Source organism: Mus pahari, chromosome 19 (assembly GCF_900095145.1).
Source record: "Mus pahari chromosome 19, PAHARI_EIJ_v1.1, whole genome shotgun sequence".
NCBI classification, from domain to species: Eukaryota; Metazoa; Chordata; class Mammalia; order Rodentia; family Muridae; genus Mus; species Mus pahari.
This window is the reverse complement of record NC_034608.1, coordinates 81,403,767-81,431,556: the sequence shown is the minus strand read 5'-3', so window position 1 is coordinate 81,431,556 and position 27,790 is coordinate 81,403,767. Positions and strand designations below refer to the sequence as shown.

At 41.8% G+C, this 27,790-nt stretch overlaps 1 protein-coding gene across 4 annotated transcripts; it reads right to left on the bottom strand.

The window, feature by feature from the left end:
- Positions 1-16,341: 16,341 nt before the first annotated feature.
- Npy1r (neuropeptide Y receptor Y1) lies at positions 16,342-25,602 on the bottom strand. 4 transcript variants are annotated; one of them, XM_029531972.1, is made up of 6 exons: positions 25,573-25,602; positions 25,260-25,351; positions 23,261-23,396; positions 21,325-21,494; positions 18,230-19,071; positions 16,342-18,119 (listed from the first exon to the last, which is right to left on the bottom strand). In XM_029531972.1, exons 5-6 carry the CDS (start codon positions 18,923-18,925, stop codon positions 17,667-17,669), a joined length of 1,149 nt encoding a protein of 382 aa, XP_029387832.1. In that variant the 5' UTR covers positions 18,926-19,071; positions 21,325-21,494; positions 23,261-23,396; positions 25,260-25,351; positions 25,573-25,602; the 3' UTR covers positions 16,342-17,666. The 4 variants fall into 4 exon arrangements, with proteins under 4 accessions (XP_029387832.1, XP_029387831.1, XP_029387833.1 ...); XM_029531971.1 differs by lacking the exon at positions 25,573-25,602 and adding an exon at positions 25,487-25,554; XM_029531973.1 differs by lacking the exons at positions 21,325-21,494; positions 25,573-25,602 and adding an exon at positions 25,487-25,554.
- Positions 25,603-27,790: the final 2,188 nt, after the last annotated feature.

Sequence of the window (27,790 nt, the reverse complement as noted above, 5' to 3'; positions counted from 1 at the left end):
TTCCTCATTTTCTATAATATGTCAATAATAATGGCAGAAATGTAATATTTTAATTTTTTTTGTTTTATAGGTTCAGATATACTCACTGGAAACATGTATTGGCTTTTCGACTCTGCCTGTGTATTGGTCTCAGGTGTTTGTTTTTTCTATTTATGCACCAATATTATCTTAGGTCTCCATGGTTTAGACTGCTTAAACTGTTTTAAGTAAGAATGATATAAACATATTAGAAGTATTGCAAGAAAGCAAAATCTAGTGCTGGGTTTTCCTCAGGTTCATATTTAATAATGATCAAATTGATGATACATTTTTAAGTGTAGATAAGCCATGTTGTTCTGTTAAAATGTGACAAACATGTCTTGATAATTCTCTAGTTTGAGAAGATAATTTATAATAATCAAAAGGTGAGGTGTGGCAATATCGCTCAGTCAGTAGACTGATTGCCCAGCAAATCAGGTACTTTCTCATTATTGTAACCAAACACCTGACACGAAGACGGGAGTACAGTTGGATCACAGCTAGAAGAAGTTGGAATACAGTTTAGGCAGAGATATAACTCATCATAACAGAGAAAGCATGACATTGATTCTGCAGACAGGGAACAGTAGAAAGAAAGGAAAGCTAGGATAATAAAACCTGCAAGGCCCACCCACCCCAGGTGACCCACTTCCTCCAGCAAGGCTCTGTACCAACCCAAATGTTCATTACCTTCCACACCAACTCCCCCAGTTGGGAACGAAGTTTTCTTTTATTTATTTATTTATTTATTTATTTATTTATTTATTTATTTATTTATTATTTATTTAAATTATTATTATTTTCTTTATTTACATTACAAATGCTATCCCGAAAGTTCCCTATACCCCCCCACCCCTGTTCCCCTACCCACCCACTCCCACTACTTGGCCCAGGCCTTCCCCTGTGCTGGGTCATATAAAGTTTGCAAGACCAAGGGGCCTCTCTTCCCAGTGATGGCCCATTAGGTCATCTTCTGCTACATATGTAGCTAGAGACATGAGCTCAGGGGGTACTGGTTAGTTCATATTGTTGTTCCACCTACAGGGTTGCAGCCCCCTTCAGGTACTTGGGTACTTTCTCTAGCTCCTCCATTGGGGACCCTGTGTTCCATCCAATAGCTGGCTGTGAGCATCCACTTCGTTGTTTGCAGGCACTGGCATAGCCTCACAAGAGGCCGCAACATCAGGGTCCCTTCAGCAGAATCTTGCTGGCATGAGCATTAGTATCTAGGTTTGGTGGCTGATGATGGGATGGATTCCCGAATAGGGTAGTCTCTGGATAGTCCATCCTTTCATCTTAGCTCTAAATTTTGTCTCTGTACCTATATCCTTTCATGAGTATTTTGTTCCTTATTCTAAGGAGGAATGAAGTATCCACACAATGGTCATCCTTCTTGGTTTTCTTCTGTTTTCCATAATGTATCTTGGGTATTCTAAGTTTCTGGGCTAATATCCGCTTATTAGTGAGTGCATATCTAGTGACTTCTTTTGTGATTGGGTTACCTCACTAAGGATGATATCCTCCAGATACACCCATTTGGCCAAGAATTTCATAAATTCATTGTTTTTAATAGCTGAGTAGTACTCCATCGTGTAAATGTACCACATTTTCTGTATCCATTCCTCTATTGAGGGACATCTGGGTTCTTTCCAGCTTCTGGCTATTATAAATAAAGCTGCTATGAACATAGTGGAGCATGTGTCTTTATTACCCGTTGGAAGATCTTCTGGGTATATGCCCAGAAGAGGTATTGTTGGGTCCTCTGGTAGTACTATGTCCAATTTTCTGAGGAACCGCCAGACTGATTTCCTGAGTGGTTGTACAAGCTTGCAATCCCACCAGCAATGGAGGAGTGGAATGAAGTTTTCAAATGCATAAATTTATGGGGATTGTTTCACAAATTCAAACCCTAACACCCAGCATTCATGAAGCCTGAATTTGTTCCCCAGCAATGCATGAAAAGAATATGGTTGGGCATGCCTATAATCCTAGCATTGAGAAGGAAATTTTGGGAAGGAAAACTCTGAAGTTCAAGATCATTCTTAGTCTGCTGTCAATATGCTATGGCTGTGAAGAAACACGATAACCCAGGCCACTCTGGTAAGAGAAAGCATTGCATTGCGGCTGGCTTTCGGTTCCAGAGGTTTAGTCCATCATCATGGTGGGAGTCCTGGAGGCACACAGGCAGACATAGTGCTAGAGAAGCTGAGAGTTCTACATATGTATCTACTGGCAGGACACAGTGGGGGGCGGGAAAGAGGGAGGGAGGGAGGGAGGGAGGGAGGGAGAGAGAGAGAGAGAGAGAGAGAGAGAGAGAGAGAGAGAGAGAGAGAGACTAAGTCCTCTCTCAGTGAAACACATTTTCCAAATGAGGCCCACATCTATCTTTTTTTTTCTTTTTCGTTCTTTTATTTATTTACATTTCAAATGTTATCTCCCTTCCAAATGTTATTTCCCCTCCACAAACTCCTCCCCCCTTTCCCCCTGCTTCTGTGAGGGTGCTCCCTTACCTACCCACCCACTCCCACCTCATTGCCCTCACACACACACCCCTCTTCCATTCCCCTATGAGTCTCCTCTTAAGAAAGCCACATCTTTTTTTTGTTTGTTTGGTTGTTTTTTTGTTATTCAAGGCAGCCCTGGCTGTCCTGGAACTCACTTTGTAGAACAGGCTGGCCTCTAACTCAGAAATCTGTCTGCCTCTGGGTCCCAAGTCCATTAAAGTCATGCACCAGCACTGCCGGGCAGGCCACATCTTTTCACTCTTCTCAAGTAGTGCCATTCCCTGATGAGTGAGAATTCAAATAAATAAGGCTACTGTGGTGGGTGGGGGTGGGGCGGTACTTTTATTCAAAGCACTACACCTGGCCTAGAGACCCTGCCCCCTCCCCCAAAGAATCAGACTGGGAAACAGTGGGAAAGAGGTTCTTAAGCAAATACATTTTGAAATCTTTCAATATTCACACAAAAGGTTGTTTAGTGGCAAATTTGTTTAAAATATGGGCCAGACGTGGATATTTATATGTGGTTCCAGTCATAATTTATGCATGACCCAGAGCCAAGAAGTTAATTTTAATTTCCCTATCCAGCATCAATTTACTGATAACTTTGCATATACTTCTTAAATTTTCAATGTCCTCAATTACAAAATGGAATAGATAGCATATGGTTTAATGGGTTTTAAGGACTCATTAAATGATAAATCTCATTTCATTTCTCTTCTATAATCTTGGTTTACTAAGTATAAATAGGAAGCTAATAACTTTCTGGTTTGAAGATGCATTGAAAGTATCTAATTATAGCAAGTTATATACAAATGTTTATGAAATAGAAAACATTTAAATACAAGACATGTTAAAGTAAAAATTTAAATACAATTTCTTATTTTAATTATGATCTGTTTTATTATTTTTAATGTATGTGTCTGTGTCTCTGTGTGTTATATCATGTGAATACAGGTTCCCAAGGAGGCAATAGAGAGTGAACCTGCCTTGAGAAGGGGTTACAGGTGCTGGGAAATAAATTCAGGTCCTCTGGAAGAGTAGTACAGGCTCAGAGTTTTAAATTTATTACCCTGTTAAGAAGAAGAAGTTAGGGAACAAGGATGGATGAATTTAATTAACATAAGACATGAGGGCAAATGTGAAGGGATTGAATCACATGGGCAAGAAGACTGGAAAGGACCTTTCTTACTTTCATCAGGCAACTTGTTTTCTTTGTAGCCATTGGCCAAATGACATAAACGACAGGGGGCAGGTGGGAGGGCGGGGCTATTTCTCTGGTGTTAGGGTCAAGTGTGCCATAGATCTGGACTGACAGACTCTGCGCTCTTCTTGGTTTCCCAGGTTACTTTGCTCTCGTTTGACAAGCAGCAGCATGGACAGAAAATCCAATGAGCAGAGATCGGTGCAGATAGGCGACAAATACCACCAGCAGCCTCTACATAGGTCCCGAGAAAGGCTCTTCTTCCCAATAAACCAGCCTGTGAACCCAGAGCCAGTGGTCTGTGTAGGAAGGAATTCGTTCTTCGGGAAATCAAAGTGTATAAATGTCACTTTCAAGTGCCTGATGTACATAGGTAATGTCCATAATGGACACTGTCTCCAAGTCAATCTAACAAGCTTGACCAAAGTGATGTGCATGAGCCAACAGCCACATTCAAGAAGAACCATTCCACAGATTATTAGGCTTGTAACTAACATAATTGAAAAGAAGCCCGAATTTGAGTGTGCTAATTATTTTTTCAAACTATGAACATCTTCCAACATTCTGTTTACGGATATATTTGATTAATGTTAGCTTCTCTATCAGTTAAAATATTTGCCATTCTTCTTAAGTGTCTAAAAATAACTTTAGAGGTTGAGGGTTGAGCTCAGTGATAAAATCCTTGTCTAGAATTCACAAAGCCTTGGGCTTCATCACCAGCAGAATAAATGAATGAATGCTTTTATTTTGAGTGCATTCATTATATATAACATAGACAAAGAAAAAGAATAACAACAGAAACCACTAGTTTTGAAGCATGTTATATACATAACTAAATTAGAATTCTCTTGACTCTTCCCTTGAAACTGTAACTCACTTTCAAGGCTTGGTCCTGACCTCTTCTGACCATCTTCAAGAATATTCAATTGTTCCTACGTGCCACCCAGCACATTATGGACATGTACTGAGGGTCAACATACCTGTCCTGCCTGCAAAGTGATATATTTCTGCATGTCTGTCCCTGCGCAGTAGCAGTGGCAGCCTCTCCTAGCCTCCCCCTCTGCCAGGCTGTGGCAGCAGCTTCTCCGTCCGGTTAATTGATGACAGTGAACTTACACTACATTTTGCCGAACCCCAGCCTTCAGCTGTTCTGATAAACTGATGGTGGGACGAGCATGTTCTGCTTCATAAAGATTGGACAGGAGTTCTCAACTTCTCCCCCACCTCAGCTCCAGCCAAGAATGCTGTTAAAACGCTGGAGGGACCAGCAAATCTATCTGCAAAGGGAACATTATGTCCAAATTACAGCATGAGAAAGACCTAGAATGCCTTCGAAGGTATAAGTTAAAAGTGGAAACTAGGCAACAATTAAAGTTTCTTTTATCTGTTTTTAAGCACCAAGACTATGATGTGTTCAACAGAGAAAATATTTCAGTAAAGACTCTGAGTTGTATGCTACCTTGTAATATGTTTTCAAATTTTATTATTATCCTGGATTGGTTGGTGGTTGTTGTTGTTATTGCTGGTGGTGATGGTGGCTGCTGCTGTTGTTCACTGGACTGACATGTGAAGACTAGTGAAAGTTGAAATATTTAGAATGCTATTGTGGCTATTTACCATCTTACATAATTTTTTTTTTTTTTTTTTTTTTTTAGGAAATGATACTTCAAGTATTAATACATTAATTATATTCATACATATTGTTCTATGAAGAAATAGGAGTGGATAGGATCATACATAATACATTGTGTACACGTATGAAATTCTTAAAGACTAAATAAAGAATTACAGTTAAAAATAGAAACACCTCAATGAGAAACAACATATCCTAGAAGGCTCGTGGATTTTTACCGACATAATGATGTTGTATTTATATCTAGCGCAGCACACAGGCTAAGTGCGATAACTTTAGATCATTACATTAATTAAATGATTGTTCAGATGGGCTCAAGCTTACAGCCATTTGCGCACTTTCTAAAACTGCTGTCGGTCTTGTGTTCGTGGATATTGCAACAGTTCGTGTCTAACTCCACCCCCGCAGCTCCTGGCAGTAGCCAGGTAGGCCTGGCTATAAAAGGGGCTGCTTGGCCCCGCCTCTCTCTCTTGCTCTCTTGCCTCTCTCTTGCCTCTCTGCTCCTTGCTCCCTGTCCCTTCACCCCTCTCTTCATGTGGCCATGGCTGCCCCCCCACTTATCTGCTCTCTCCTCTCGGCCTTTCTTTACCTCTACTATTCTCTTAACGTCCCTCCTCAGACCCTAAATAAACTCTATTCTATACTATACCAGTATGTGTAGCTGGTCTCTCAGGGGGAAGGGATGCCTCGGCATGGGGCCGCCGAGGGACCCCCTTGCCCCACACCCTGCCAGAACATATTCTTATAGTTCTTTCTCTTTTTATGATCACAACAGTGCAGGGATTAAGGAGATGAGCTCGTGAGTTACCAGATAAGAGGTGAAATCCCACTTCTGCCTCACAAATTGCTAACCCAACATTGGGGATGTTACATAATTTCATTGAATTGTGGCGTCTCAACTGCGAAACAATCACACTGCGCGCTTTCCGTCTTGTGTTGTGCTAACTTCTCTCCTGGTGGCTACCAAGGCTCTCTATGAAGGAACTTGATTGCCATTTCCTTGATGAATTAAGAGTTTATTTCTTCACAGCCTCTTTCCTCTAACCTGAATGAGGTTGTTTTTACCACTTGTGGTGATTAGAATTGAGATGGCTCCCATAGACTGCTGCGCTTGAATGCTGGTCCATAGGGAACAGCACTATTAGGATGTGTTGGAGCAGGTGTGCCTTGTTGGAGGACGCGTGCTATTGTGGGGGTAGGCTTTGAGGTTTTACAGATGCTCAGCCTATGTCTTACAGTCACCCATTGCTTACTTCTGATCAAGATGTAGAACTCTCAGCTCCTCCTCTAACACCTTGTCTTCCTGAATGCTGCCGTGCTCCCCGCCATGATAATGGACTAAACCTCTGAAACTGTAAACCAGTCCCAGTTAAATGTTTTGTAAGAGTTGCCTCGGTCTCGGGTCTCGGCTTCTCTCCACAGCAGTAAAACTCTTAAGATACCACTGCTGTTATTTTGCTTGTTGTCATTTGCTTTAATAGCATCTAATTAAGTATTTAATTTTAAATTTTTTAAAGGAAAGACAAGTTAAATTTTCTTTCTAATACTTACTATTTTTTTTTACATTTTTTTCTTAATGTTTCCCCCCTCTTTAATTATTTTGTTTCTTTCCATTTCATCTCAGTCCCCTGGCCTCTGTGAGCTAATTTTTATGGTCCTCCTTAAATCTGAATTTTACCTTGCACATCAAGTTGGTTGCTTTGACCAATTTTCATTCCCCGCTTCAACATGTCTATATACATTTCTGAATGTCTCATTCTGTTTTCAAATTGCAAAATGCCTTATGTACTTGAAGGTCATTTTACATTTTAAAAATTAAGTTTGTTTTCCAAAGGAGCTGCTCCACACAGCAGCTCCTCCCTGCCTCGCCTGCCTCAGCTCTTCCAGCCAAGGTTGCTTCTGTTTGTCACATTTCCACCTCATCCCCTGCCCTTGCAGACAGCACAGGATTCTGTCTTTCCTCTACTAGATCACTCCTCATTTCCTGAACTCGTAGGTAGAACATTCACCTACAGACAGTTCTTGGGCTGGTCTCTCCTTTCTGGTAGCTCACTCCTGGCATTGTAAAGCTAATATTGATCTTAGATATCACTTCATATAATTTCTTCATTTTGCAAATGAAGGTGCCAAGGCCTAGACACACTAGTGCATAGTCAGGACCTCCTGTCCTTTCTTTCTGGCCACAACTAGTCCTCGAGAGCAAAGATTCCATTGGTATAGATAGTTTTGTTTGTCTACACAGCCTAAATATGTTTTTGGTGCTGAAGAGAATTCTGTAAAATATATTTATGTAATTTTAGAAGTTAGATATCAAAATGTTATGTTCATAACAATCCTGGGCACTGGCAGGATGGCTCAGTAGGTGAGGGTACTTGCCAGAAAGTGTGGGGGACAGACAGCTAGTCTCACATTCTCCTCCTTGATGCCTTTGGATCAAAATGTAGATCTCTTGTTCCTTCTCCAGCACCATGCCTGCCTGGATGACCTGATCTCGATTTCTAGAACCCACATGGTGGAAAGAAAAACTAATTTCTAAGATCTGGGCTGTGACCTACAGACACGCAAAAGACACATGTAACATGTTTTACAATAAATGGTGCTGATAGTGTTCAAATTCAGTGGGATGTGACTTTGAACTTTTGCTTGTGCCATGTGTGTGAATGCTTCTGCCATCTATCAGTCCAATATATTGACTGGTCAAAGATAAACATGATCCCCACATTCAGCAGGGTTTAACACAACTGTCCTCACTCATTTCCCACTAGTTGTTTTGATTACATGAAAAAATAGAGGAAATTATTAAACTTATAGAATATTACTCAGTTTCACACTCGAATTTAGGCATAGTAGAAACATTTTTGGACTTGTATAGTTGAGCAGACCTAAATTTGCATTTTATCTCATCTTTGAATATCATAAGATGGTACAGCAGTACAAATGTTGCATCCTGAGAATCCTTGATCCAGATACATATTTATCACAATGTTCCCAAGAGACAATTTTCATGAACAAATACTTCTCTTTTGCATCTCATAGGAATGTAAAAATGCAAATGCAAAGTCTACTAGGAACACAAGTGTGTGGCTGTGTTATGTTATCTCTAGGGATGCTGAATGCCAAGCAGACAGATGCATATACATCACAGCACAATGGCTCTTCTGGGAAGGTGAAGTGCAGCACAGAATTCGCCCATTAAAGACAACTAGTACTCATTAGAATAATTTTATCCTGACCAAGTTTAGGAATGTTTAGAAAGTGAGGGAGGAAATTTGGAAGATTAGAACGAGCAAGCCTCACAGCCAGATATAGTCAACCCTGTCTTCGTTTTGCACTTTGAGAACTCAGTGAATTTATAGTTGGTGAAGCCTCCACTCACTAGTCTTCAATAAAGATTTAAACACGGAACTTTGCAGAAATCTTTGAGGACCAGAGAAAGTAAATATATGTAAAGCTTGAGGAGCACTGGAGTTGTTCACATTTTTTCTTTTGCTGCCTGCCTTTTTCTCCTCTGTAGAAATCACTATAAAAATTAAGTTAAATCTGCATAATTTAAATGCCTCTCTCTTGTGTCCTTTTCTCCTAGAAGCACATTTTAAAAATTAATTACAAAAGACCACCCATAGAATGAGAAAAAAATTTGCAAAGGATTTATCTAATAAGAAACTACTACCCAGACTAGCTAAGGAATTTCTTCATCTAAAATTAAAGAGAAATTACCTGGTTTAAAGATGGGCAAAGGATTTGAATAGACACTTCTTCTGAATGATATAAAGGTCCCCATGAAGCCCATAAAGCTATACGATGACATGGTCACAGAGAAAGGTCCACCAAAGTTACAATGAGGTTCTCCATCACATCTACTATAGTGAGTACCATCTAAGGGACAAACAATTGAGAAGCTGGAACACCCATTCACTGCTGGTAGGAATGTGGAATAAAGGGGCCTTGGGAAGCCACTGGGCAGATTCTTACAGAGTTAAACATGGAGTTAACCAGGAAATTCCACTCTTAGGTATACACACAAGAGGTTGGAGAGTGTATATTCACATGAAAACATACATGTGTACATTCACATGAAAACATACATGGATATTTAAAAGAGCTCCTCTGGAAGTGAGAACAGCCCAGTTGTCCAGCGACATATGAATGAATGAAGGAAATACAATGAATCCATACACACATTGCAATGTTGTTTCCAGTAGGTACATGGATTCAGGAGATAACTATTCCTGGCAGCAGTGTTCTTTTCTAATCTCTTGGATTTCTCATCCTACCTTCACAATAGCTTTTCCAATTGTCTCACATTTCTTAGATATCATGTTCTTATTTTTCTTTTCACTCCATTTCTCTGTTGTAATGTTCTTATTGACAGATAATCAAGCTTAGCAATTGTTCACCCATTCACATTTGTCCTAGTGGAGACCCCAGAGAAGTAACTGCTTGTTGATTTGACAGTGACTTTACTCTCGACAGCTTTTGTTGGTGTACTTTTCTGTTTGCATCCCTGACAGGCACAGCATATGGCTTACTCTATCAGGTAGAGCTCTTAAGCTGCTTCACACCCTGGTATGATAATTCCAGCATCCCCGATGATGCTGGTGACAGGTGAGGTGTGTGGAGACATTCTTTATTTAGTCCCCAAATTTGATTGGACAGTGAACTTCACAAGTGCTTCCCTGGCTGTCTCCCTCTCAAGTGGAACAGGGTGGTGAGAAGAGGCAACACTCCTTGTCTCATGATGTGCACCGGGGTAAGTAGTTTTCTTGTTGACGGTTACATGCATTGTGATTCTATTTACCCCATTACCCTCTGCTATCCCTCTTCCGTTTCCTCTGATTCACTTCGTCCCACCTACTCTTCTGGCAACTACATCTTTAGAGAAAACAGCAAACTCTCCTTCATTAACAATCACTAGCTCTCCAGAAAGAATGGGTTCTCATCAACATCTATACCCATGGAGAAAGGATGGAAGACCCAATCTTGTGTATTGTGCTTAGCATATATACAGCTCTAGGTCCGTCTCCGTGACTACAAAAGGGGAAAAGATGACAAAGAAGAGGGAAGAGAATGGGGAGGAGCAGGAGCAGGATGGGAAGAGGGCATAGAAGCTACTGTTGTGTTCATGGTTATAATGGCAGTGTCATCTGAGTTCCCCGACACTCTTGTCTCATATCTCTTAAAGTCTTCCTGTCTTTTCTTCTGTGATATCCCCATGCCCTGAAATGGTGGTGGGTACAATGTTTCATTTATGATTGAGTTTCATCAGACTTTAATCCTTGAGCTTCGATCAGATATGATTTTCTGTGTTAACCATTTCTTTTGAAATCGGGCCTTATAGTGAACAGGTTGGTTTAGCATTCTGTTTACATCTGCCTCATTTTCCTGGATCCTGCCACAAAGGGATTTTCTTTTTCCTGCCAGTCATTGTGGGAATGTGGTCCACCTTCTGCAGGTAGAAGTCACAATAGTAAGGATCCCACACTGCCTGGCAGGGCTGATGCAGAACACAGCACCACTGTTCTCTGGCTCTCCCATCCTTTCTGTCTACCTTCCTTTGACCTGCTGAGTCTCTGAGTTGGTTATTTCTCCCACGGGAAGCATGTGGATAGCTCTCTGAAATGAAGAAGAGGTTTTTTTTTTTTTTTTTCAGTTTTTTAAAAATTTATTTTATTAGATATTTCTTCATTTACATTTCAAATGCTATCCCAAATGTCCCCTAGACTCTCCCCCGGCCCTGCTCCCCTACCCACCCACTCTCACTTCTTGGCCCTGGCCTTCTGTATGGGGCATATAAAATTTGCAAGACCAAGGGGCCTCTGAAGAAGAGTTGTTAATTTCTCAGTTCATCCAGTTTCTTTCCTTGTTGGGACAAATTGACATCTTTGCAATCATGCTGAGTAGTTCCAGGTTTCTTTTCAGGATGATGAAAATGTGCCAGAACTAGACAGAGATGAGTGTAAGACAGTCTGAACAAACTAAATGTCTCTGAATTATACCATTTCAAGGAGAAAAAAAAGATAATATCATAGTATATTTATTTCCAATAATAAAATAATAAAAATATCCAGAAATATAAATTCTTCCTAATTTTCATAACTAACTACGAAGCAAATAGGACTTGAGGCATTATGTAGAGAGAATATATCCTGTGTATTGTATGGATATGCACACCTGTCAATTAAAAAGCCTAAGGCCTATTGCTTAGGCAGGAAATAGGAGGTGGAACATCCAGGAGGCAGAAAGAATTCTGGGAGAGAGCCTAGAGTGAGAAGATCCATGTGGCAGGATCTGTGTGAGCAGACAGAGGCATGGTACCTGAGCATGGTAACCAGCCATGTGGGAGGATCTGCCCAGGGAGGTGTGAGGAGATGGAGGCATGGTGACCAGTCGTGTAGCAGAATGTAAGTTAAAATAGTTGGATTATTTTAGTTATGATCTAGTCCTAGCTATATGGCCAAGGTACTGGTAATTATATTTTGAGTCTGAATCTTATTTCTGAGAGCATTCAGCTGAGGGGAAGAACCAGACCTTAACTTCTACAAAATTATATTGACAACACAGACCTGTAATAACACATAACTATTTTTTATTTATTTGTTTGTTTGTTTGTTTTTACACTAGAAAATATGGACAATAAAGCTAGAATCATGATTTACTGGCTACTCTTCCAGGGTACTTGAATTTGATTCCCAGCACCCACATGATAGTTCACCATCCTCTATAACATAAGTTCCAGGGGAAATCTGTCGCCCCCTTCTGACCTCTTCAGGTACTACACACACGTGGTGTGCAGACATACATAGACAAAACAGTCATACACATAAATCAATTTTTTTAATTTTACAAAATGAAATGTAGACAATATTATAAGGGTGCTGGTTGACAAGCCAGGTGTACTATTTAATCCGATACACTGTTTCAGGGTTCTATAGCTGTTGGTTTGATTTGTTTTTTTGTCTTGAGTTAAATACTATTCATCCTTAGTTACCAGTTTTAACTGATAACCTTTTTCCTTCCCCTCCTAGGTAAGATTCAAGATTCTAGAATCTGTTGGGCATCAATTACTGTTCTGTACTCAGAGATGTCAAGTCCCAAGACTTTGGACTAGAATATGGGACTTTGTAGGATAATATTCTCTCCCATCCCCAACCTCACAGAGAAGAAGATTAGCACTAATTAAGTTTCAAAGATCCAGAGGCTCACTGGGAAAATGTCCCCAGAAGATTACTAAAGCTCTGCCTAGGAAGCTAGACAGCAAGATCTGAGAAAATGAGAGACCAACAGACATGGACAGACATTCATAGTAACATCTGTATGTGGACCAGATTCCTGTCTCAGTCCTGGAGCTGCACCTAAGTGGCCATGGCTGAGTTTGTCTCCATTACCGAAGGTGAGCTGTGAAAGATATTTACTATTAAAAATGTTTCTGAGACCACTCAAGGTTGTCGAAGAGCTGAGCTCGGTGACGCAGGCCTGCAGTCCTAGCTATTCGGGAGGCTGGGGCAGGGAGATCACAAGTTCAAGGTCAGCCTACTCTGGTATATAACTTGAAATCCACCCTAACTAACTCAATGAGAATTTTGTCTCCAAATTTTTGTTCACAAAAGGACTAGGGATATAGCACACAGGTAAAGTATTTGCATAGTATATAATGAGGCTTTAGGTTCAATCACCATTACCACAAAAATGAAAAGAAGGAGGGAGAAAAAGAGGAGAAAGACAAAGAAGATGAAGAAGGGGAGAACTACAAGAGAGGTAATGACAGTAGCGATAGAGAAGACACTATTTGTTGGTAGGGGTTTGTGTGGATTCAGATCTGGGATGGCGGGTGTCTTGGTTAGGGTGTTACTGCTGTGAACAGACACCATGACAATGGCAACTTTTTTTTTCTTCTTTTACGGTTTTAAGGCGTTTATTGTCATGACAGGAAGGGGAGCTAACAGGGTAGTAGAGGCAGAGAAAGGCAGAGAGAGGAAGAGAATAGAGAAGTAGAAGCTGGCCATGTGGAGAGAGTGGGAAGGGATATGGGGAGAGAGGGGGAGCAAGAGGGCAAAAGAGAAGCAAGCAGGAAGCACCAGTGAGAGAGTAAGAATAAGGGAATAAGAGGGACAAGGTTGTTGGGGATTCCCATGGGACTCCTTTAGCCAACAACTGAATTAGATATAACACTATCCCAGTATTGGAAGCTTCATTTGGTGACAAGAGATGGGCAGTTTGCACTCATCTCCTCCATTATTTGACCATTTCACTTAGCATTCGTACACGTTATTTAAGAAGGTTGTACTGTTTTAGGTGTCCATACTGCTGCTCAAATGCCCTTAATTTTAGCTGTCTCTCCCTGCATTCCCTCCCTCACCTCACCTTCCTCCCCACCTTATGTGATGCTTCTGTTCTGCTACAACCACCCCCTCCCTCCATCCCTAACTTTTCTATTTCCCTTTTCTAAGGAGGACTTTCTGTTCCCTCTAGTCCCTTACTCTATACCTGCCCTCTGTGGTTCTATGAATTGTCGTTTATCATTGGCTTCACAGCTAATATCCCATATAAGCAAATACATAACATTATTTGTCTTTCTTGGGTATGGGTTACCTCACTCAGGATGATTTTTCTAGTTCCATCCATTTTTCTGCAAATTTCATGATGTCACTTTTTTAAATGGTCTAGCAATATTCTATTGTGTAAATGTATGTTTTTAAAATGAATTTATCTGTTGAGGAAACTGTATGTTTATTTCCAATTTCTGGTTTTTATGACTAGAGCAGCATCGGACATGGCAGAGCAAGTGTCCCTCTAGTAGGAAGAAGTGTCCAAGAGGGGTAGAGCTGATCTTGAAGTTCATCAATTTCCATCTTCTTAAGGAACCACCGCACTGATTTCCCTGGTGGTTGCATGAGTCTATATTCTCACCAGCAATGAGTGGGTGCTTCCAATATGCCACAGAGTATATATGTATTTTCATAATACATAATGTGTCTAGTTGGAAATAAAGTATAATGTGTAGCCAAACTTCACTAGGAATATGTGAGATAAAATAGGGGATGAGAATATCCAGTCAATGAAAACAAAGGAAGTAGAAGTATATAATCTAATGATACTCTAGGTGGACTTCTCTAATTCCATAGGGGACAATAGACACATAGAGCCACCATTGCCACCTCTCCACTCTTCTATTTCATTCTATTCTTTTCTGAAAATTTTGGCATCATTGATGTTATTATCAGGTGAAATTCAAGAAGATGAGAAAAGTAATTTTTTTTCCAAGAAAAGATCTCAAGAAGACAAGACTGCCATCAAACTCACTATAAAGCTGAAGATGACCTTGAACCTCTGACATCCCACTTCTTTGCCTCCACCTTTTGAGTGTTGTGATCATTGGCCTGTGCCACCACACCTAGTTGATGAGGTGCTAGAGACTGAGTCCAGGGATTCATGCGTGCCAGGCAAGCCCTTTACCAACAGAGCTATACTTCAATCCTTCAAAGTCATTTTATGGAACTGCAATTAGAGCTCTGTGATGAGTTTAGTTGTGTGAGTTGTGCTTGGATTGGGCTTCTTCGTTACTTGTACTTCTGAGCTTTGATCTCCTTTTGTGTGGGGTGGCAACAGCGTTAATCAGGACTTCCACATTTAACCCAGTGCTTTCCACATTAGAGGTCTAAAAAGTCTAGTGATTATCAATTCCTCAAAGTTCACAGAAGCTATATTAATTGTGCTGTGAGTCTTAATAGTTTCTTGTAAAATGTCACTATTTGCCTTTCATGCGGTCGTTTGTTCCTACCTCAACTCTAGCACTTGCGCCCTGGCCTTGGACTGAACTATTATTAGTTCGTCTACATCTTTGGATGAACTAGAAGAATTTGATGTTCAGTTGTCTATGAGTATAACTGTCTAAGGTTCCTAGAGATGGTCTTAGCAAATGCTCTGATGGAGAAATAGCTGTGTGTCAAGAGTGCTGCCCAATAATACTTGCTTTCTAGGGCACCTATGTAGAGAAAGGGAGTTTCCAATTAGTTCTAGGGAGCAGGAAAATTCCAAGTCATAAGAATGCCAGGTTTGAGATCTTTAAAGATCATCTTTTTCATTGAATCTTAAAAATTGGCTCTAGAATTGCCTCTCTCCCGCCCTCTGGTCAACTAAAGGACATTCTTAGCTGTCATGTGATTTCATGCTAACATTCACAAAGCTGATGGTACAAGATCTTACAATTTAAAAAGTCATTACTGTTTCATTTAGGGGTGGAAATAATGCAGTACAAGAGAAAATGTTCACTTGCTAAAGAGGGACAGTGGGAAGAGAATCCAAAAATACACCATGATGTGAATTCCACATGACACAGTGGAAAGGAGGAATTTCACCTTCATTCATTCACTTGTTCCAGAAATTAAATGTCCACATGTATATGGATCTAGCTGTTCATGTACATGTGTTGTGTATGTGTGTTCATGAGTGTGCACATGCAGTTTTGTACTGGGCAAAGGGATATCCATGTGTTTGTGTCTGATGCTGAGTCTTTCCCAGTTGCTTTTCACTTCACTGAACTCAGCCCAGGCTGGATCAGTTAATCGAGCTAAACAGCTTGCCTCAAGAATCTTTGGTTTCCTCCTCGCTGGAACACTAGGATTACACCCACCCAGCAGTTACATACACGGGACTAGGGATCCAGCCCCAGGCAACATGCTTGTACAGCAAGTTTTTCTTTTATTTTCTGGGCCATCTCCTCAGCCTCTGGAATACATGCAAAATAACATCTTAATTACTTGTTGCTGTGAGAAATACACTGTGGGTCCATCATTATTACATAGTCTCTGCCTTAAGAAGCTCTCAAATCTAGAAAATTAAAGTGTACCATCCCCCAGTGGTTACAGAATAAACAGCAACTCTCTAGCCAATTGGTAATGGGTATGGTGGAGGTATCATATCATGGAAAGCAAGTCTTGAGACAGGAAGAAATGAAGCTCAGGAAAATCACAGAACAGACTCCTATGAAAAAGCTCAGTTTTAATTCAGAAAGTGTTTGCCCTTCTAAAATCATACACAGGCAACATTTTGTACAATACATTGAAACCGTCTTGTTCTTCAAAGTATCTTTTCTGAGTCTAAATCATGATTACAAGATATATGAAAGTAAATATATTAATATGACAGCGCTACTCAGTATTCTATGATATAATAGTATATGATTATAAAACTCCACACATTATACAGTTTATACAAGTTAGGATGGGCTGGTTGCATGAAAGTTTTAGGTACAGGCACCTGCTAGCTGAAGGGTAGATACATTAACATTGTCCCTGTGTCCTCTGTAATGAAGGATAAATGGTGAGAGTTAAACACTAATTACTATGCAGGCACGGCTGTGGAGAAAATGCATCTTATGTTTCTGTGCAGTATGAGTTAGAAATGCTCTGAGTTGCATGCGTGTGCCAAAAAGCTTGATAGAGCTCAGTGCTCTTATGAACGATGCAAAACCTTTCGATGATCAAGTCCTTTGGATGCAACTTACCTGTCTGCAGCAAGACTAGTTTACATATTAAACTAATTACCCTGAAATGCTTTGGTGGTCAGAAGAATTTTGAAATCAGGGACCTGCTTTGCCACTTCATTCTTGTGGGTGGCCTAACTCCCGGTGATTTTTTACAGCTGAAAACATGTTCTTTACTTATCTTTAACTTAGGCAAAACTCAATTAGGAGTAAGAAATCCAGTCCTTACAAAAATAGAGAGGAAAAGAAAAAGATGCTGCCAAATAACATCAGACACTCTTTTGACTCAGGCACATTTTAAAAGGTGACTTTTTTATACTGTCACCCTTGTAACAGACTAAGATGATGCCTAGCAAGGAACGAAGGTAGTCCAGGGTCTTGGAAATCTCATCTGATCTTGAAAAGTCAGTATCTTGAGAATATCAGGTGGATACTGCTTTTGAAATGAACTCATGACACTACTTCAGAGAAATTCACTTCAATAAACACACTGTAAAATTCCTTGTCATATGCATAATTTCAAACACATACACAAAGATAGACAGACAGACAGGCAGGCAGACAGACAGGCAGGCAGGCTCTCTCTCTCTCTCTCTCTCTCTCTCTCTCTCTCTCTCTCTCTCTCTCTCTCTCTCCTTTGTGCTAGTCCAAACTGTTGCCAGAGATAGATTACAGAGTAATCTAGATTGCTAAGTAATCATGGCAACCACTAAAAGCTTTCCAAACGCGCCTCATTCCGTCCCCCCGGAGCACAGGTAAAGAAAGCATGCGGCAGGCTGTGCTTGTTTTCCCACAGATATAGCCTGGGACCATATGCTCTGAGCAGCTTCAGACTTTTTCATTGTCATTCATACTGATTTTTTTAAATGCGACTGGGCTAGCCTGCTTCAGAGACGTCTTGGACACATCCGTGTGCATGGTAGACATGGCTATGGTCTCGTAGTCATCGTCTCGAGACCGGAAGTCACAAAAGTTGAAGAAGAACTGCAAGTCTCTCTGGAAATTTTTGTTCAGGAATCCGTAAAAGATGGGGTTGACGCAGGTGGAGATCATGGCCGTGAGGTGACAGAGCAGAAACAGCAGATTGTGGTGGCAGGTGGCAATGATCTGGTGGTTCCAGTCGAACACAGTGTTGAAGATGGTAAGCGGCAGCCAGCAGACGGCGAAGGCGACCACAATGGAAAGCAGCATGATGTTGATTCGTTTGGTCTCACTGGACCTGTACTTACTGTCCCGGATCTTGTCCATCATGTTGTTTCTCCTTTTCAAGCGAATGTATATCTATGAAGGAAGGAAAGGGTGAGTTCAAGTATAACATGCTCCTCCTGGGAAGTCTGTACAAAGGAGGTAAGAAGGGAGCCGGTTGAGGGAGGGACCCACGGTTTTCTTACCTTGAAGTAGCATATGAATATAAAGCAGAGTGGGCCAAAATACTGCAGCACCAGAAGGAGAGTCGTGTAAGACAGCCTGTGAGAGTCTGACGGGAATTTGTCAAAGCACACATACTTGTCCTTGAACGCCGCAAGTGATACATTTTGGAAGGGCTCGTCGGTCAGAATTTGATAGATCACGAAAGGCAGAGAAGAAGCCACTGCAAGGACCCAAATGACAGTAATGCCTATGTAAGCATGTCTATTGTTTGGTCTCCACCCTCTTGGGTTGATGATTAGCTGATGCCGTTCCACAGCGATGAGAACCAGCGAGAAAATGGATACTGTGATGGAGACACATTGTACAAAGGGATTCAGTTTGCACATGGTCTCCCCGAAGACCCAGTGGTCCATCAGTGTATATACAAAAGTGAACGGGAGACACATGACTGCAACCAGCAAGTCTGAGAAGGAGAGGTTCACGATCAGAATGTTGGTGACATTTCTCATCTCCTTCTGTTTCAGAATGATTATGATCAATGCCAGGTTTCCAGAGATGCCAAGAATAATCACAGCCCCATAAGCAAGAGCCAAGGTGAATACCACGGCCAAGGGCAGGTGGCAGTCATCATTGTCAAAAGCCAGAAGTGGAGAATTCTCGGAGGCATTATAGTGAACTGAGTGATTTTCAACCAGGGAGAACACAGTTGAATTCATTTTTTGTGTTTTGTTGTTACCGATTAGATAAATGGACAGTTATAGTTCTTCAAAACGGATCAGATCTTCAGTTTACTCTTATTTCATATATTTGAATCCATTCACCAAGACAATTCTCAGTTCTTCATTCCCTTGAACTGAATATTCTGTCAACAAAAGAGGCCAGTTGCATTACTAAGTTTATTGAGGGCCGGCAAAAGAAATTGTGTCTTACAGAATTACAAAATTAAGGGACAGAATTTAATGAACAGATTTTAATCTTTTATAAAATTATACCCTTTAAAAATTCCCACAATCAGTACAAACCATTTCAAACATTTAAAAGTCCAGCTATAACGTTTTTGAGACATGGTCTCTCTGGCCTTGAACTCGCTTTGTAGCCAATAGTGAACTTAGACATTTGCTCTTTCTGTCTCTGCCTCATGAGTGATGGGATTACAGGCACATCTGATTTTATGGCAGTGCTGAGGACGGAACCCAGTCATTCAAGCATGCTGGGCTACCAACTCAGCTACATCCCCCAGCCCCCTAGATATGTTTTTAACTGGACTTGCTCACATGTTGACTTTCAGTGGTTTACACATCAGTAAAGTGTTTGTAAACCTCGTGCCTCCCAAGTGCTAGACAAATGGTGTCAACTTCAGTCTCTCAGACATGGCAAGAATGTGCATGTACAGAGAACAGCATAATGTACAGATGGAAACATGTAACAAAGCAAAACAACATAGAAGAATGCGTAATGGCAGTGTTCGTGTGCAGATAGTAACAGCTCACTGTACACTGCGCTGCTTTGAAAGACAGATGCCATTTGACAAAAATCTTCACAAGGAGGTGACCTATACAATGGAGCATCAAGAAACTTGGCCTTTTGAGATACGGCGTTTGAAGAACCATGTGACGTTTAATGCAGACCATGCTTTAGACTGTAGGGCTGACTTCTCGTGTTTTAATAGGTGGTCTAGAGTATATGGACAAGTTTAGTGGCATGTCTAAGGAAATTAGCAATGGGACCAAAGACTGTACATTATTTTAGAAAAATGATGTCACTTTGAGGAAGGAAACCTGAATGAAATGGTAGAAACAACTTGTCACAGAAGCAAGCGCTTCATACGCAGAAGTGCTAGCCCCTGCATGAGGGGTCACATGACGGTTTTGCGTTGTACGGGAGATTCTAACTTTAGGACACTGATTTCGATTATTAGGTCAGAAGACTTTCTAACGCTTTATCCAAGGGAATCTCCTCTTTCCTCACTCAGCTATGTGAGTGTCCAATGCAAGGGCGTGATTTCAGTTATAAGCTTACATTTTCACCCCACTGTGGAGTGTAAACCTACCTTCTCTTACTGACAATATACATTACAGACATCGGGTCAGAGGCTGCTTTAGAGAAAGAAAGAAGTGAGAAACCTTTGATCCTCACTTCCCCCTTGCTAAAGAAGTCCACAGGACTCTCATGCTAATTAACCAGCTATCGCGCCCATGTTAATAAGCTGAATTTTGTCTGTCCATCTTAGAACAGTGAAGAAAATTGTGTGGATTTACTTCTATTGAAAGGAAAAAGAGAAACTTAATGTGCAGAAATGCACTTGCTGTCTACGTGACACTTCTAACAAACCTTTTATTTGGCAATTTTGCTTTCTAGAATATGAGGTCTTTTCTATTGTGAAATCACAATTTGGCCTGATAAATCTAAGAGTTGCCATCATATAATCAGACTATATAGCATTAAAGCACAGGGGTGAAATGGCTGTGTGCTGGCTAGTTTTATGTCAACCTGACATGGCAGAGTCATCTGAACAGAGGGAACTTCGATGGAGAAAATGTCTCCATAGTGATTAGTGAGGAGGGCCCCGCCCATTGTGGGTGGGGCCACTACTAGGGTAGTGGTGTTTCTGAGTTCTACTAAAAAGCAGGCTGAGCAAGCCATGGGGAGCAAGCTAGTAATCAGCACCCCCTCCATGTCTCTTCATCAGCTCCTGCCTGTTTGAGTTTCTGCCCCAACTTCCTTTGATGATGAACAGTAGGGTGGAAGAGTAAGCCAAATAAACCCTGTCTTCCCCAACTTGGTGTTTCCTCACAGCAAAAGAAACCCTACCTAGGGCCTACTCCAAGTGTGGACGTTATTAGAATCCAAGCCTCTCTTCTGTCCTCTCACCTGAAATGACTTCTGGGATAATCACACATTGTTTTACCCTCAAGAATCTCAAAGCCAGGGCGAGTGCAGGGTGGGAAAGCAAACCTAGATGGAGTGGGTAGTGGCTTTACAGTTTTGGAAAGCTCTAATTTCCTTAAGTCAGCCAGGCAAACTTAGTGCCGTACTTTCTCTTCAGGCTAACAGCTACAAAGTTTTTCGTTATTCAAACTAACAGTAGCAGAATAGCAAAGTGCATTCTTATTACCTGTGGCTTCTCTTGGTGCCCTACCACTGAGCTCCACTGAGTGTGTGCTCATATGTGGATTCTTGTGAGACACAGGAAGTGTGTTCAGTTACCAGGCTTCATCCTGGAACTTAAAGATGCTCTAGGCTGTGTCTTCAACTCTTTAATAGCCGCAGTATGGTCCTTATGTTCTAAACAAACAAACAAACAAACAAACTCCTCATCTATCCTTGCCTATAATACTTCCAAATCCTAATTCCACATCCTAGTTTTGGGGTGTTATATCCTAACAGCAATCCGAATCTTCCCCCTCATCCAAATCACGTTTAATCCCCAGCCTTATCGGCCTCTACTGATTTCAGTACAATACCTTAAGTTAGGCACTGTGAAAACTTCATGGTACCTTGAAAATATTAGATTTAGAATTAAAATACCTTGACCACTATAATAGGTCTCAATAGGAATCATGTTTGGTATGAGTCTGTGCTAACATTAATGGTACAGTCTATGATTAAATGCAAAAACGGTGCCAATTACAGTAGTCATTCTTTTACAGGCACCTAGGAGAAACCACTGCATTTTGCATATTAAAAATGAACTGTTTTCTGAAGGAACACATATTTACTTGACACTTGTTTCTTGTCAGGTGTGGTTTCAGTAGAAAGAGCAATGACCTTTTCTCTGAGTTTCTAGTCTTATGGGTGGAGAAAGAAAAGAAAAAAAATTAGTTAAAGGCCCAGTGTGATAGCCAAGGAAGGGGACTGGGATTCCTGGGAATTGCAGCTTAATCCTGGGTGGTGAGCAGAGGCAGCTGAGCAGCCTGGAGGACAGCCACCATCCAGGAGTGACTGCCACCATCCAGGAGTGACAGCCACCATCCAGGAGTGACAGCCACCATCCAGGAGTGACTGCCACCATCTAGGAGTGACAGCCACCATCCAGGAGTGATTGCCACCATCCAGGAGTGACAGCCACCATCCTGGAGTGACAGCCACCATCCAGGAATGCAGCGTTAGAAAGCCATGGAGGCTCCTGGGGCTGGCCCTGGTGGAAACCAAACCAAACCAAATAGAACACTTCTAAGGCTGGAGCGCAGCTGCTGTGCCAGGAAGACAGAGGGGAAATGAAGGCAGACTAGAAGGAGCTCATGGGGAAGGCCGAGTGAGAAGCGGACAGTGCAGGGCTCTAATGGGACAGTCTTCACCTATAACCCTCGGACGGAAGGCGCCTTTGGTAAAACACGTGAGGTAATATGTTGTAACTTTGATATTTGTAAAGGCATTTGCTGCCAAGCCTGATGACTTGAGTTTGCTCCCCATTTCTCACATGGTGGAAAGAAGGGGCTGCCTCTTGCCAGTGGGCCTCTGAGGACATGCGTGGTGCGGGGCCTGTCCCCCACCACTAAGTAAATGAATAAGCAAAAGACTCCTTTAGTCTATGTTCTGCTTGCTTAGAGTTTAAAAAGGGAAGGTGAATTAAGGAGACGCTTTAGGAGGCTTTGCAGTGGTTCAGGGAGAGGGACATGGGACATAGGGCAACACTCACTGTGGAGAGGAAGAAGAGAGAAAGTTTATCTAGGGCCTGTTTTGACAACTATAGGAATTCACAAAACCAATATATAATGCAGACATTTTGGTCTCTACTAGCCTCCACCCCTCTCCTTCTCTCTTTGCATACACTCTTCCGTTCCCTCCTCCCTCTCCCCTCTCTCCCTTCTCATGGTGGCTTCCCTGGCCTCTTCCCCTGGGGCCTGTGAACTGGAAACAGCGTCCCAATAAACCTGTCTTTAATATCATCTAATCTGGCTTGAATGTCCTCATTTCACCAGTGGAGCGATAACTTATCACTTACCTATACAGACAATGCAGAATTCCCTTATTTTGCTAAGTATGGGAGCAATACTCATTCCAGTTATGGAAAACAGTTGTGTGTTAGATACAAGCCATGTTTTGTTTACCTTAGTAAATCTCTGAGAAAGAATAAAGGTCAGGAAAGTAGCAGTACTTTTCTACAGAGAGAGTTTGCATCTCACTGTAAAAGGAAACAAGCTGGTGTTTGCTCTTCAGTATATCTCAGATATGTACGTCTTACACCTGTAAGTATTACAAGAATTAAAGACCAAATTTCAGTACAGCTGCCATGGACCTTCCAAGACATTATATACATTAACAGTAGTTGGCAGATTGATTCCCTTTCCCACCCTTCCAGGGCAGTTCCTTTTCTTCCCTCTTGGAATGCTGGCCCTTCCTGATCGATGTTCACAGTGCTGTTTCTACCATAAAATACAGCTCTTGGGGCATAACCTGCCGTGTGTGTGTGTGTGTGTGTGTGTGTATGTATGTGTATGTATGTGTGTGTGTGTATGTGTGTATGTGTGTATGTGTGTTTGTGTGTGTGTGTGTGTGTGTGTGTGTGTGTGTGTATGGTTTTCTTCAAATTCCCTCATTTGTTTGGGTAAAAAAGATAAACCGTGATGTACACAGCCAAAGTTACTGCTAGCTTATCTAAATGACTTACATAATCCCCTGTTCCTTCTGGGGAATGGGGGAAGGGCTTGTTCAACAGTTAGCTGCCTATTGACAATTATAAGGAAAGCCTAGGAAATGATATCGAGGAAGAACACTGTCTCTTGGATGGGCAAAGAATTGGGCTTTCTGCAGAAGTAGTCCTCTGTTGTGTGCAAATCACAGAGCACTCCAATGAAAAGAACAGTGGAAGTAGAAGACACCCCTCCCCTCCCCCTCCCATCTCCTCCCCTCCCCTTTCCAGGCTTTTCATGCTTTAGATCCTAGAGTCTAGGAGTTACCAGAGGGAAATTGGGTACATTCGATCAAAACTCCTGTTTTCACCACCCTTTTTTTGTATTGTATAACTATGTGACTCTCCTTGGTTATCCACATTCCTACCCCCCTCCCTGCACGCTCGCGAGAGTACACACACACACACACACACACACACACACACNCACACACACACACACACACACACACACACACACACACACACACACACGGAGATGGGGAGGAAGAAGGAATGGGGGAAAAGAACTAATTTATCAGGGCGCCTCTACCCGAATGAGAGAACAGAGCAGAAAAGAAGGATCCCAATTGAACAAGCAAGGCTCTTATCGGAGGCCAGTCCGTCTTTCTCATGAGCCCACTAAGGGTCCTTCCAACATTAGCATCTCTGCAATCTACCTGGGGAGCGGCAGAATAGTCTACTAACCACTAAAACCCCCCTTCTCCTTCTCCCGCTTTTAGTTCATCCTTAACCTGCTAACCAGCACAGTTAATTGCCTTTTTAAAAAAGAGCTGAGGAGCTGGGTGGTTAAAACTACTAAACAAGAAGACAAGGCTCAAGTCTTTCAAGGTGTACTATACAACCTGAAAGGGGGGTATACAGGGGAGTGGGGCAGGGGGTCTCCCATTCTGGGCTCCGTGTCTCTGGGCACCCCACATTTTCTCAAGTGGTGGGAAGCAGGACAAATTCATCGGAGAAAGCTGGCGCCCCGACCCCTGCCCAGTGTATCTCCTTTGGTTACCCAGGAAAACTCCTGGATCTCCATCTGGGCAGAGGCTCCAGCCTGCTACAGAGAAAACGAGGAAGACTATCTTGGTTCAGGAAAGACCAACAGGGGCACCTCCCCTGCCTTCTAAGAGAGTAGGAGGAAAGGAAAACTTATTTCCTTCCGGAACCCCAAGTGTAAGACGCCAGGATGCACGAACTCTGGGAGAGGTACTCTCCATTTGAGGTCTCTCATCCATAATGTCCCAGACCTGTCCCACAATCTAGATTATCCTACCTCCTGCTCCCGCGGGGAGTCAAACCGAAAAGCTGACTCCACTCCCGCTCCGTTCCCACAACCGGATCAGACACCGGCATCTTTCCTTTCATACCTCACCCCATCAATAAGAGATTTCTCAAAAGTCCCTTAAAAACACTAACTGGCAACTTACCTTTTAAAGAATGCGTCTGTTCACCTGTGTTGAAGCGGGACGAGTGTCACTGGAGGGAGAAAAGATCTGTTGGTATTTCTCCTGCTCAAACCCTAAAGATTGAGGAAGATAGGAAGAGACGCCCCCTTAAAGCCGAACTCCACCTCATCCAGGATCATGTGACGGCACCCCACGAGGATCACCCAAGGTTTCCCCCAAAGCCTCCTCCCAACCCCTCGGATGCAAACCTCGGAGGTGCGTTGCCTAGGAATTCTGGAAAGAAAAGCAGTTAAATGTAAGCTATGCTTGAGACCCGTACGCATGGAGCTCTCACCCCACTAGTCCTTGACTCAAGCAAGGCGCATTTACAAGCCTGTTTTAAAAGTCAATGCCACCGCTATTTCCTTTGTCTGCAGGTCAGTGCCATCTTGTGGCGAAGTCCTTTTCCTCCGAGAGAGTCCGAGCTTTAAGCCGGAGTTAAGAATGGAGGGGAGAGCGTATTTACGGGAAGGCGGAAGGATGCACTTCATCGCAAAGCCTCGGCTAATGGGTTTGCCGCTGCTTTTGTGACGCTCAAATATTCCGCACGCCAGTACCGAGAAGTTATTTTCCCCAGTCTAAGAGAACAAAAAGAAGTCCTTTAAAAAGCCAAAGTAGCGGATCTCCGTTGAGAGCCTTTGAACCTTTTTCCTCTTCACTAAGAAAATGCATTTGAGTCAGATTTGTTCTCAGTGACTAGTTCCTTTTTCAAGGGAGCAAGAAACCGGACCAGGGGCACGATGAACCCAGCATTTCCCTGTTGGTCAGAAAAAGTCAATGCAATTTCCCCGGTGATTTATCTGCTACAGTATGGAACATTGTGGGTGTGCTCAAAAGACAAGATCCTTGTAAACCTTGTCCTTGGTACTTGATGGTTCAGGCAAATTATTGATACACTGATTTCATAACTCACATGGTTTCATTTCACTTTGAAAAGTCAAGGCTGAGTAATGTACACACATGAACACATACACACATGCACACACACACATGTGCATGCACATACAATTTACTTATCTAGGAACTACAACTTGTTTTAATTCAAACTGTTCACAAGTACAAATTCTACAGATGCCGCCTAGGATGCACACATTTTATTACAAAATAACAAAGATTATTTGACTTCAAAGTGAAATACCAATGAAATTCCATGACATGAAATCCCATGAAACTTGTACTATTAAGGAAAAAAAAAACGGTTAGCTTGAATAAGAATTATTTACCAATAAAAGTTTGGTTGGATTCACACATAGCGATGTAGTTGATAGGATCTCTGGGATTTTTGTGTGTGTGTGTCTGTGGGAAAGCTAACATATTTGTTTCTGGGCACATTGCTCTGGAAGAGGATTATGATCTGATTTAAAATGTACAGTGTTTGTAGGACAGTAGATGTGCATGTACGTTAAAAGCAAAGTGTCACACAACTGATTACCCATGAGAACGGAGATAGGAAGAATTCAGGGATTACAGATTCTTTAAAGTGCTCTCCTGTCCTCCTTTAGGAACACGCTCCTGCTCACTGGTCTACTCCGCTCCTCTAAGTCACACTGGTCTTAAGTGTTTTTTTTTTTTTTTTTTTCTCCTACATTAGATCATCACAGTTGTTAGTTTTAGTCTGCCATGAGAACCACAGGGGAAATGGTTCAATTCTTTACCAAGAATATGTCTTCACGGGGCATCATTCATGCCAGGAACTATTTTGAATTTGAGAATATAATTTGGACTTGGGTACTTAAGTGTTTTCCAAGAATACTAGCAAAGTTTCTCTAAAAGGTCTGCATTAATATGACCAATTGCTGTTGGTTTTATTACCTTAGTTTCTATGAAGCGCCCCCTTAAGGCACATTTATAAAGCTGGGTTTCTGAGACATTAACTTCACAACTCAGTCTTTCGAGGATTATTGCTCTCCAAAGATTTTTATGGCAAACTTTATTGTATAAAGTTTGAAAATGCTCATCAATGGCATAATTATATAACTCTAGAATGACTATTTATTGAAGACCATCTTCAGTGCATAAGGTAGAGAGATTACAAACCCTTTTAATGTAGTCTTCCGAGAGATTTACAATAAGAGAAACAATTCCTATTCCTGTGAAGATAATGTGCTAAATTTTAGGATGTTTTCTTTCTCCAGTCTCTTTTGACACGGTGTCTGTGGACCCCAGGCTGGCTTCAAACTTGATAGTTTTGAATTTGTGATACCCCTGCCTCTGCATCCTATGCAGTGTCATTACAGCCCCAGGCTATCACACTTGGCTTGTGTGGGGCTGGGAAATGAAGCCAAGGCTTCGAGTGTGCTAGGGAAGCACTGTCGACTGAGCTACACCTCCAGTCTTCTTTCCCATACCTCAATGAACAACACGCTGCCAACTTCATTATTCGGGATTTGATAGAAATCCCAACTTTTCCTGGAAGAGATGACTCTGTTTATTTCCTTCTGAAATTTTGTAACAGACTAACGCAGGGCCTTTGATTAAGAACATTAATGCCATGTTCTACTGTTCTCTGGTCA

What these genes read in the sequence shown, in the direction of transcription:
- Npy1r (XM_029531972.1), bottom strand. Translation starts at nt 18,925, where the DNA reads ATGAATTCAACTGTGTTCTCCCTGGTTGAAAATCACTCAGTTCACTAT. An exon ending in TATTCATATGCTACTTCAAG is followed by an intron (nt 18,120 to 18,229) that starts GTAAGAAAACCG and finishes CTTCCTTCATAG; the next exon opens with ATATACATTCGCTTGAAAAG.